Source organism: Stigmatopora argus, chromosome 5, assembly GCF_051989625.1.
Source record: "Stigmatopora argus isolate UIUO_Sarg chromosome 5, RoL_Sarg_1.0, whole genome shotgun sequence".
NCBI lineage: Eukaryota > Metazoa > Chordata > Actinopteri > Syngnathiformes > Syngnathidae > Stigmatopora > Stigmatopora argus.
Genome location: NC_135391.1, coordinates 6,051,904 through 6,064,203, shown reverse-complemented (window position 1 = coordinate 6,064,203; position 12,300 = coordinate 6,051,904). Strand labels below are relative to the sequence as shown.

Genomic DNA, 12,300 nt, shown 5'->3' with positions numbered 1-12,300 from the left:
TTACATTTCTTAATTACGAAAGTCAAGAGTCCAACATTCTTTTACATAACTCCGAGGAACATAATTTTGTTGAGTCAGCTGTTTTTAACAAATTTCTAAATGCAGATTTCAAAGCAGTTCTCAATTTTTCTGGATCAGGGGAAGTTTTTTTTAATGTACTTTATGTGTCTGTTTTATCAAAATAATAATAAAATATCCACATGTATGGTAATAACATACAAAAGAAACAGTCAATTAGTGCAATATTTATTTACCACTATTATTTTAGTAAGTTTTAGTAACCATTTAAGCTGTAGAGAAAAAAACTTGACATGATAGAGAAAAACTCAAGTCCGTTTTGGATTCTACACCCTTATATAATCATAAAGAGCAGTCAGAACTAAAAAAAAGGTTTTCCATCATTCCAAATAAACATGGCCAGCTAAAACTTTCGACAAACACTATGTAATATCTCAAAAATACATAAATTCTATCTGATTGTATACATGGCTCCAGTTATCTCCAAAATTGGTGAGAAATGCAGTCCAAGGTCATGTATTCCTGCTATAAATAGTTGATCGTGTCCAACAGTATGCGTGCCGCTATCGCTGGACACTTGGATTTAAAGCATATTAAAGATAAGAACGTATATAAATATATATACATCTAGTGAGACACGTAAAAAAAAAATCTTCTTAAACCTTATTACAAAATATACTGCTGAGCTCACGGTTCCAGTCTCGATTTCCCATTACAATGAAAGATGCAAGTAAGGCCTTCTCATTCCACATATAAAATAGATTCATGTGTACTTATAAAAGTCAGGTCAGCCCTCACAGCACGAGCCTATCTTCTCCTCCTTCTTGGATGACCTGACCAACAGATGCTTCATTCTGCACTCTTATGAAGCACTGTTTCTTGCACTCCATCAGTTGCTCCAAATCTTGCCACATTTTCATCTGCTCCATGTTAGCACTGTGGTTTTCCCTCACCAGCTTCTGCTTCTCACGTAACTTCTGCGGTCCACATGGAGGCAAAAGGTTCATTTGTCATTTTAAACATCAATTCCCTATCTAACCACTGCGAAAAATGGTCTCTAGATAGCTCACCTTGCCCAGTAACTCTTGCTCTGCGATGTTCTTCATGTACGTTTCCCTACAAACAACAAACATTCACATTCAGATCAAAACACACTTAAATGTGTTTTCAGTGTGTTTTCTCATAAACCGTAATTCAGGTGTCAAAGTGGCAGCCCGGGGGCCAAATCTGGCCCGCCGCATCATTTTATGTGTCCGGGGAAAGTAAATCATGAGTGCCGACTTTCTGTTTTAGGATTAAATTAAAATGAAGAGTATAGATATATATTAAATTTACTGATTTTTCCCCTTTTAAATCAATAATTGTAATTTTTTAATCAATTTTTCAGTGGTTTTAGTTCAAAAATCATTTTGTAAAATCTAAAAATATATTGAAAAAAAAAAGCTAAAATAAACATTGTTTTAGATCTATAAAAAACTGAATATTCAGGGATTTTAATCCAGTTCTATTAATCCATTTATATAAAAAAAATCTAAATATTATATCTAAAATGGTCTGGCCCACATGAAATCGAGTTGACATTAACGCGGCCTGCGAACCCGAGTCTGACACCCTTGCCGTAAATCATATTTTGGTAGCATCATGAGCGGTAAGAAATTTCTCATCTATCTATCTGGAATAAAATAACGAACTGGCAGAAGCTCAACTGATTGTGAAGTAAGATGAGCTCTATGAGGGGACAAAAGGTTATTCTTCTTTCAACCCATTGGTCGGTTTGACACAGCGTCCTCACCTGATGGCTTTTTTTCTCTCCTGAACATCAGAGGACACGTAAGCCTTCATCTCCTCTGCCGCACGCTGTATTTGCATTTCAATAATCTATGAAAGACAGACAGAGTAAAGTCAGAAGCTCTTTCCTATTTGCGGTTAAAAGCTGTGGAAACACTTCCCTAAATTCCTTTTAACCGATCATGAAATGTTTTTGGATGGTGCATTTGAGGCATCGTAGCCGCCAATTTCTGCTTTTCAGATATTTCAATCTTTCACACCCCAATATGAAGCGCATGTGTGCAAGCATTTTGAAAGATTCATTGAAATTCATTAGTGCAGTAGGTTTGTGCTGTAAATGTTCTCATTTGATGTTAATATGTTCACATTTATACTGCATTTTGTCACTTGGGCTTCTTATTCTTGCCTCTGACTTGCAGTTGATGGAATGATATCTGTTTTCTTCATGTGCTGTTTCCTCTCTCAATGATTTTACTTCCTGAGAAAAGGAATAAAAATAAATGTTACTGTCAGACAATCCCACATTTTTGAGGGAAAAAAATGAGGGCAAATGACCATTTTTAGTACAATATACAACAAAACTATACCTGCTCCAATTTAGATCTGTTACTCTCTAGACCAGCAGCACAACTTTCATACTGGGTTTTCTTTTCTTCATATTCCTGATTTAACACCTGGTGCATATGATAAAAAAATTGGACGTCACATATTTCACCCAAAAAAAGAACAAGATGATTCAAACACCGTGCAATAATAGTACCCCTGGAAACTCAGAATTACTTTAAGCATCTTGACCAACAATGTCCTCTTACAAAGTTTATTTCTGTCCTCAGGTTGCAGTATTTGATTGGTTGACTAGTGAAGCAGAAGATGGAACACATGTAGGAAAATTTAATCCCCAGCCTTTAGCCGAGCAATGCGGGTGGGTCTTTCCCATCAAGCATTTTATTTCTGGATCATGTAAATGATTGTTAAAGTGCCCCGTCACAGTAAGAGACAAATACTAAATGATTTGAAACACAAGTCTGTAATTGTGAAACATTTTCATTCATAACAAGACTTTTTTTTGCATTTTGTGAGAGTTATCTTCATTCAAATGTTTTTACAATGGACACCAAGTACAATATTTTCTGAGAAGTTACGCTCACCTGACACTGCTGCCTCAGTGACCTCAGCTCTTTTATAATTGGAGCAACAGCCGACTTCTTCTCCGCTATCATTGAATTTAATTGTTTCACCTATGAAAACAAACCAGTCAGAATGTTTTAAAAAAAATCCTCAAATTCATATGACAAACAGTAAATGTATATAATTATAGTATACGCAATCAAACAATGTCATTATTGCATTCCTCAGGGTGCTTTATTCCATCTAGAATAACTTACCATTTCAGACATATCATCCAATGTCCGTCCCTTCTTTTCATCTAGTTCACTCTTGATGGCTGACACTCTCTCTAGTTCCTCCTGAGTGTTACTGTAGCCCGAGATACCCTTCTCCGCTTCCACAATTTGCTAAAACAACAAAAGAGATCAACATGTAAACAAAGGAATAACAAAAAAAGGCATGAAAAGGCAAATACTGCACAATTTTACTATTGCACTTAGTATCTTTCCTACGACTCATCATCTATTTTTACACCGCATCTATTCAGAATCAATTTCATGAATTTAGCACGGAGATCAGTAGGAAGACCACATGGAAGAAATGGTGTTTTGACTACAGCTTTTGAGTCTAATAAACATTGGAGATTTTAATCAAAAGAACAGAAAAGGCAGTCTTTTCTTTCACAAGTGCTCTCTGTTGAAAAATAAAATAAAGTCAACTTCTGTGGGTATATATTTTGGAGTTATTGTTTCTGTGTTGGCAGGATGACGCATTTTAGTGGCCCGATAGTTTTAATTTTGGATAGCAATAAAAGTGATGATGAACATCGCAATTTAATTTTGACTAGTGTATTCCCCCATTTTCTGCGTTTTCCCATTTTTCACGTGGCCTGCTACTTTAAGACCAAACGTATGTATAAATGTACATCTATGTGTATGTATGTATATGTATATTTATATATATGTATGTGTATGTATATGTATATTTATATATATATATATATATATATATATATATATATATGTATATGTATGTGTATGTATGTATGTGTATATATATGTATGTATATATATATATATATTTAAAATTTTCAGCAACACGCTTATTTATTTATTTATTACCTATTTATTTATGTCTAAAATGTATCTTCCTGTATTCTCACCCTCTTGCTACTGTGACAATGAAATTTTCCGACTATGAGATGAATAAAGTTATCTAATCTAATCTAGTCATGTGATTAGACAGCAGATGTATGAAAACTGAGGATTAAAAAAAATAACTCAATCTAGTTGAACCGTGTTACTAAAACAGCTTCTTCATCTCTTTGAAATGAGGTTTCCACCCATTTTTGCACAGGCACACAAATCAGGCCTTGGGTCTTCTGCTCCTCCTGCAGAACAAGTGTGCTACTAACTCGTCACATCCAAATGATGCGACTAAAAAGTGTCATAGCTTAACAACTCCCAATGAGGGATGCCGAAAGAGCAGAGGTAGCAGATGCAGCTGTCGCAAATAGCAATTCTGCATGACTTCTTTCGGGCAGCCTATCAACAAGTCAGGCGCTGGGACCACAAAGAGGTGTGAAGCAATTTCCAGGAAGCTTCCAGCACGCCAATGTTAACACGGGCAGCGTGAACGGGGAGATCAAATGAAGACCGAGGGAGTCAATGTGCAGCGCTCACTGTACAGTGAGTCAGGAGTGCCTTGCTCAAGAGCAATTTAGCTGCCATACAATGCAAGAAAATGTGGGAGTGATAAAAAAATGGTTGAGTAAAGTTCCTCTTATTTGTAGTTACCAGTTTCTCTTGGACCACCTCATTCCTTTGCTTGAGAATCTCCTCGGTCCGTTGGAGAACGCCATACTCTGCTTTCAGTTCGGCGATTTCTTGCCGTTTCTTCTTGTACACGGTACCCTTGCTTCGCAGTTTCGCCACCAAACGTTTTAACTACAGGTGAAAAAAAAAGTCAAAACATTTGATACCAGTCAACAGTCACTATTGGGTCATTACAGAAATGGAGGACATTTTAGGCCCCGCCCTTCACATTTTAAATAAAATCCAAATACAAAACATGCAGTTTCTGAGTAAAAAAACAACAACAGATCAGCACTGCTCAAGATAAAAACTTTATCTTAGTTTGAATTTAAAACCCTGTTACTAGAATTGTCCAATATTGTAAACATAATATTAAATCATGTCATGAAAATGACACCATCGCCTTGTAAACCGGGTTAATCAACAGTAGTGGGACTAAAAGTAGTGCGTCTTCCAAGTCTGGAATGACCTTAATAGCTCCAAAATCATTGTTTATAATTCATCTCTCAACTGGATATAACTGTTCAACGCCTAGATAAAGGTTATGAAAGGAAAGGGTTTAAAAAAAAACAGCAGACGAGGGCCCTAGGGCCCATGCCCTAATCTGGAATTGTCACTCGATCTGTCGGGCTCCGTCCGACAAATAACTCCATCTGACAGAATCACTGCTGCAAGTGGATGTTCAATTGGGCCCCACACAGAGTGTCTGTGTCTACCGGGACACGGTGAAGCTCCTGCACAATGAAGAGCAGCTATAAATGAACAAGGACACAGGAGAACAGTCCCAGAAAACACAGAATGTGCTTCATGTCCTTTGGGGACCCGAGAAGCTTCATGCGAGAGAGAGTGGGTGGGGGTGATGGTTCAGAGAGTAGATTCTATGTGTATTTTAGGACATCAAGGACAGTCGTGGCTGAGAGAGGTCTTAACAGGGCAGAATAATACTCCATAGTGTGTGTGCATGACAGCGTGTTCCCAAAAGGTATGCTGTTACCAAACGGGCGGCTCACCCGTTGCACTTTTGACCAATTGGAAATGAAGAGAAGAATGAATCGTTCAAATAAATGCGGGATGTATAAGCAGTGCGATCTGGTTGTTCTTTCAGCAGTCCGACTGTTGGGTGGAGGGTGATGACACAAGCAAGAGGATGGAAAATACCGCTGATAAAGTGGTCATCTCCACTGTGGCTGATGGCCTCAACTATGGGGAGTCTGATAAGAAGATTTTCCATTAACTTTACCAACCTTGAGGATTAAGGACCCTCTTTGTTAGGACAAGTAATTGCTCATCATCGCTTTAGAAATGAACGAGAGGTTGTCACGGACTGGTCAACAATTGAAAAACTAATTACACTGAACAATTAGTGAAATTCTATATCTTCCATATTTGTGTGTACAATTAAAATCCATTTGAAAACTTACATGGATTTGGTAATGATTGTAAGATAAGCTGACAAAGTCGCTTTTACAGACCTAAAGATGATTTGAGGAGAGATCAAGAGTTTGCAAGTTATGTTGTGTTGTTTAGGCTTTTGTTATCTGAATAACTATTTTAAGGCATGTTAACAGAAATCTATTAACCTGTTGTTATCCATTCATTTGTTATTACGGTAATGAACAATCCAATTTAAATGGAGTTGGGACATTGTGTTAACTGGTACAGTATTTGTATATTTGTCTGAGGCAGGAAGAATAGCTGTTTTCTTCCTAATACGAAAGCAATCTGATGTTTTAACCAAATTGATGGAATGCCTAAGAAATTGCAAAAATGCACGTTGAGCCCCAAAAAGCTGTCTATCTGCTGCGTTTTAAAACTGATCCCATATGCTACATTGAAATGTCTACAATGCAGAACTAATCGGAGAAACTTTGGCCTTTTTCTGCCACAGTAGCAGATCAGACGAGTCAAGTGTCAAAGCAAACAGTGCATAAAAAATGTGCACGGTCAACAAATAATAACAGCATCCTCTCAGGGCAAGGATTTGTGGACTCCCGAAAAAAATTACCATTTTGGGCCTTACAGAACACAGGCAAGATCAGAGAAAATGTGTTGTCATTAAAGACAGGCTGTAAAATTGCCTGCAACATTTTGGCTTCAGTAGCATTTTCATGGAGGGACTGTGGTTATAAATAACGCTATAAATAGAGTTGATAGATCTGTCAAAGCTGTCATAGTGTATAAAACCCAATTATCTGAGGTTGATTAGCAGCCACTTCCCTGTACTAAAGGACTAACACGATGGGGATTCACTTGTCGGGTGCTGCAATATAGCGCACGTGGGTTTGACTGAGGGTTTCATGCAGAGATCCAATTGGGCTTCACGCTGTGTACGTGCCAAGTCAAACTGAACCTTTATATTTTCTGTAAGCTGACAAATCGACAAAATGCTTTCGTTTCCCTGTCAGTGTAACCCAAAACTACATTCATAAAAAAGACATTACGGCCTCAAGATTGGAAATTTGCTGTCATGGAATAAAATAAAGAACAAACTTTATAGCCCTGCAAGTTTATTTAAAGTACTCCGTTGACATAAGCGAGTAAACTAAAGATTTAGGGAAAGTGCGACTTCCAGGCTTTTTTTTTCCAGTAGAGTTTCTCGTTCTGGATTTTCTCAGTTGGATTCTATTTAAAGATCTTTATGGGAATGTGGGGGAGAGTAGGGAAAAGGGATGAGTACTGTTAAGACACTGAGCAGTCCAAGTTTGGACACAACTAGAAGTAGATATTTTTGCTAGTCTGTGGTTGAACTATATACACACACAAAACAATAATATAAGTGATAATATTATCCCATTCAAAAAGGAATACACTGAAGTGCAATGTTCCCTCCAATTTTTTGTTTGTCTGGGCAGAAAGACAACCTCCCTGAGCACACTGAGTACTGGTGTGAGCAACATCATCATTGCTCGCTATGGGCACACACCAGTATCACACCTGCCATTAGCAGGTGCATGTCTACTACACATAAATAATTTAGTAATAATACAATGTAATGATTAATATCTATGAATGGGCGGCCCGGCAGATTAGTGGTTCGCGCGTCGGCCTCACAGCTAAAAAAAAAAAAGGGATTTTATTTTGTGCGCTCCATATGATTTGCTGTGCGCTCCATATGATTTGCTGTGCGCAGAGAAGACGAGAGTACTGCGCAATTGAGTACACGCACAGCTTAGAGGGAACATTGCTGAAGTGTATTTTTTTATCTCTTCCAACTCATCTCTAAACATTGTGTTTGCCCTATAAAAAAATAAATAAAATAAATTTTCCTATTCAATTGTGGCTGTTGTAAACAAATGCAAAAAAAAGGTACCTCGTCACCCCGGATGACCTGTTCCCCATTAGAGGTCATTGCTTGGTTGGTTTTCTGTTTCAGCTCCCGCTCCCCAGTTACTAACTCCTCCCTCGCTTCCTGAAGCTCTTCAGCTTTTGCTTCCTTCTTACGGATGATGATAGAGGCCTGAGGGAGTTGTGTCACAATGAAAATGCAATCAGTTAGAGTCTAACTTTCCAGGATCAGTCCACATTACAAAAACTTCACAAATTTGGGATAGTAAATTCAAAAAAAATCCTAAACAGGCACCTGCTGCCTGTAGAGGGTCAGCTTGTCATCAATAGGGTCACTTCTCATCATCTTCTTCTCGATCAGCTGGTTTATCTGAGAGTCCACTTCTTTAATCTGCCAAAAATAAGAGTGGCGTCAACATCTACCAAAGGTACAAAAATTAAAAAAAATCAAACCTCACGGCAGCCTGACCTTGTCCCCCAACTCCAGTAGATCACCGTGACCCATAGCGGGTTCTGATGCGACTTTTTGAAGATACTGAACAGTACGCCTGAGAACTTCCAATTCTTTAGGAAGTTTCTCCGAAACCATGTAGGAATTTATCTTGATCTCCTCTTCAAGTCTCTTCATTAAGCCTGGAAAAAGCAATGTTTCTCGATTTGGGAAAAAAAAATTAAGTGGAATATACTAGACATTAGAAAGTTCCTTCTTTTTGGCACTGCACTCAGGCACCAGTGTTAGCGAGGCAAAAATAAACACGAACTCAGGTCACCCTTGTGAAAGAGATCTTGATCTCAATGGGTTTTATCTGGTTAAATAAAGGTTCAATACATTTTATAGGAGTTCTATTAATAATCCCATAAAACTGCAGTGTACCCCCCCCAACAGTACAGGGAAATACTTACTATCTGGACTGGCATCAGCTGCAGCCTGTCTCATGTCCTTTAACTGTTGTTGCAACCTCTGCAGCCTTTGCTCTGCCTGAAAGAGCTGAAAAAAGTGGACAATTTTTACTATTTATGAGAATAATTGATGTTAATTGTGTTGAGCGCATACAAAACAATATTCATTATAAAAGAATAAAGTGTATGTAGGGCACCTACACAGTACTTTTGGTGGTTATTTTAAAAAAGAAGCTGAAAATATATATACAAAATATATTGAATCTGTGAGCAGAATTTAATTATCTAATATTAGAGAAGTGGCATATAGTACATAACATTTCACAAGTAATGTAACATTAAATATGAATGTTTGTGAAATGGGTGTAACTAAGCAATTTTGAGAACATGTTAAAAATAATTTGAATGTTAAGAAACTTTGCACAAGCAGTTCTTAAGAAAAATATTTGTACACGCCTGTACAACCCTAAAGCTATTTAATTAACAATTATAATTTCTGTATAACAGTCAACACATTTTGATGAGCTCGAGTCTATCTTTTTCCTTCTTTTTTACTTTATATACGGTGATAGATAATCAAGAGGAATGAAAGGAAAGACAAGGATATGGCAGGGCAGGATGGACGTCAATACGTTTCGACTGTGATGATTCTTTTTTTTTATCCAAAAATGTCTTTTCCAACACTATAATTGATTCCTGAAGTGAGTTAAAGTAACAGAAGTAGTCTATACAAAACATCACAGCATTTGGTTCGTTATGAAGGGTGAAAACGATTTGAAATTAAAACTGCTAAAGTTTTACTTGGTTCTTCTGTTCTTGCTTCTGGTTGGCCAAATTCTCTTCTCTCTTCTTTTCAACTCTCAACTGTCTGGCTTGCTCCAGCATTTGTTGATGGTTGGACACTGACTCCACCTAGAGGAGAGACAAGTCCACTTTAGGGATATCTGTAAGGACCCCTTCCTATCTAAAGATGGACAGCAGCTCCCAAAAATAAACATGCAACATTCTCATAGATCAGGTTTAACCTTTTGGAATGACTTGGATGTAGTAAGTAAGATCAACAGCTCATTACTTTGCTGGCTTGTTAAAGCAACTTTACACGCTGTCACATCGCTGTCAAGATTTACTAAAGAAGATAGTAATATATGACGAGGATTAGGATTTCATTCCTCCGAGATTCCTAAAGCCTTATGAGCCTTACGAGAACCAATAGCCCATTGCGAGAGTTGACTCACCCTCTTCTTCAACCTTTCCACACGTTTAATTAATGGCCCCTTCTCCTCCTCCATTGCACTTATGTCCTGTTAAGAAACAACAAAAATACTGCATAGGGTCTCCTTACCAAAAATGTGATGTCCACACATGTGGACGCCAAGTCATGGGAGGTTAACAATAATGGCCTTACAAACACCGTACGACTCGTACGGTGTTTGTACGGTTTTTTTGGGGTTTGTAAGGGGAATCATAATCATTTATAAGGGCAGTTATCGGCAGAGGTTGACAGGTATGTAATGGTGATGTTAAAATTGATCACAATTTCACGGCAATTTCATTCAAAGTTTGTACTTACCCTTCTGATTTCTGCAGTGAAAAAGCCTGATGTTCTGAGCATCTCACATTCCTTATGACTGGTCTTAAATCCTTCCACCAGTTCTTCATACTAGGAATGTACATATTTGTGTTAGTTCCTTCGACATAGACTTTTCACGCATTTATAGTGAGTTTGGGTGATGAAAACCTGGTGATATGTATCCGTGATAACGTCATCCGCCAGGAACTCTGCAGGAACGTCAAGTTTTACAAGAAAGCGAGCCAAGTAAGCTCTCTTCTTTAGTTCTGGGACCCTCTGCAGAAGCCAGTGCAGGATGGGATGGACCGCAGGTTTGCTGCCTACCACAAGACCCTGTCTGAAACTGCTCCTAAAGCGAAACATGGTATAAATATTGAATCTGACAAATTAAATTGTGCATGAATAAAAACTTACAAGTCTGTCTGGTTGCCAGGTGGTTTGTATTTCAGCATCCCGAGGAGAGCACACATTCTCTTCGCAGTTTGTTCGGGCATTTCCTCGCGAATATCAACAGCTTGCTGAAAATAAGACTGATTTATGAATTGCAAACTGGCATGGTTTAAAAACAGGTTCTAAAAGGCACATTGCTTACCTTAGGGTCTATTTCAGCTAAAACGTCATTTAAGATCTGGAGCAGCTGCATCGGTTCCAGGGAGTCAAATGTGATGAGATTAAAGTTTTTCCTGAACGGGTCTTTGTTCAATTGTTCAACAATAAATTTGAGTTGCTCGCTCATCGTGTTTCAATTGCAGGCGACTTTATAAAGTCGTTATAAACCTTTCGCAATTTTTGCTTCTGTCGTTGGCTAAGCTAAGCTACTCTGCTACGTTCCTGACTCGAAATGCAAATGGTGCGTTCAGATGAAATAACGTTGTCGGAAAATCTATAACTTCAATATGTATGGCTATTATTTTTGTCTTCACAGGCGTCTTTTACGCTTAACATCATGCGTACCACTACGTGTATTAAAATACAAGTGCTGGCACCTCCAAAACAAGGGTTTATGAAATACGAGGCTTGACATAGGACTCGCAAACGCATCAATAAGATGGTTAGGATATAATACAACGTTCTGCGTATCACATAATATACCATAGCTCTAGAATATGTAAAAAATCACACGGTAAACCATAAAAGGGTCTGATTTCACTTTTAGAGCTACCCATTCACCCATTTATCTCTCTCCACCTGTCTTCACTGGGATGTAGCTGAAAATCCTGACTTTCCAGTGAAACTAGAATGCACCAATATCATTCCGCGTTAGTACAGTTGCCGTGGATACTAGAAAAGTGTTCTGGGTTGGTAGCCAATCGGAACGATGCTTTGCAGCAGTTTTTAAATTATGTATAGCTTTCCCTCTCTCTACTCACAAAAAAATATATATACATATTTTTATTTTCCATTAAATGAAATAAAAACCGATGCACAACAGCCAATTTATCTCACATTTTAGTGAACGAAAAACGTTGTGTGAGTTAACTTTTGAACGTAAGGTGGCGACGTCAAAGCCTGTTTTAAATTGAAACATTTTGGGAGTTTTAAATCCGTACACAGCGTGATGTTGTTCCCTAATCAGAGTGGAGGGCTTACAGACTTTATTGTGGCGAAAGAGAAGGTGAATAAAAGTTCTCGATGTTAAAACTATTAATGCTATTAAAACACCCCTGCCTCCAACAATATCAAAGGTAGGCAACTTGAAAAAATGTCTTTACACCCACCACGTTGCTTGGAAAACGCGTGATTTCCTCCAAGTCGCAATTGTTAAATAAAGTAAGCTTTGAATCATAGTCTTTTTTAACTTTGTTGCGTGTTTTTGCG

The 12,300-nt window shown here is 37.9% G+C and overlaps 1 protein-coding gene across 1 annotated transcript; it reads right to left on the bottom strand.

The window, feature by feature from the left end:
- Nucleotides 1-232: 232 nt before the first annotated feature.
- Nucleotides 233-11,667, bottom strand: ift81 (intraflagellar transport 81 homolog). Its single transcript, XM_077600768.1, has 18 exons — nucleotides 11,075-11,667; nucleotides 10,897-11,000; nucleotides 10,651-10,831; nucleotides 10,483-10,572; nucleotides 10,148-10,213; nucleotides 9,714-9,824; nucleotides 8,916-9,000; nucleotides 8,482-8,645; nucleotides 8,308-8,403; nucleotides 8,038-8,184; nucleotides 4,710-4,859; nucleotides 3,192-3,320; nucleotides 2,955-3,044; nucleotides 2,394-2,480; nucleotides 2,213-2,284; nucleotides 1,811-1,896; nucleotides 1,089-1,134; nucleotides 233-995 (listed from the first exon to the last, which is right to left on the bottom strand). Exons 1-18 carry the CDS (start codon nucleotides 11,216-11,218, stop codon nucleotides 813-815), a joined length of 2,031 nt encoding a protein of 676 aa, XP_077456894.1. The 5' UTR covers nucleotides 11,219-11,667; the 3' UTR covers nucleotides 233-812.
- Nucleotides 11,668-12,300: the final 633 nt, after the last annotated feature.

Excerpts from the sequence above, each read along its gene's own strand:
- ift81 (XM_077600768.1), bottom strand. The coding sequence starts at position 11,218 with ATGAGCGAGCAACTCAAATTTATTGTTGAACAATTGAACAAAGACCCG. Across the intron at positions 8,185-8,307 it reads TGACCCTCTACAGGCAGCAG|GCCTCTATCATCATCCGTAA; the intron begins GTGCCTGTTTAG and ends CAACTCCCTCAG. Across the intron at positions 1,897-2,212 it reads CCATCAACTGCAAGTCAGAG|ATTATTGAAATGCAAATACA; the intron begins GCAAGAATAAGA and ends TGTCTTTCATAG.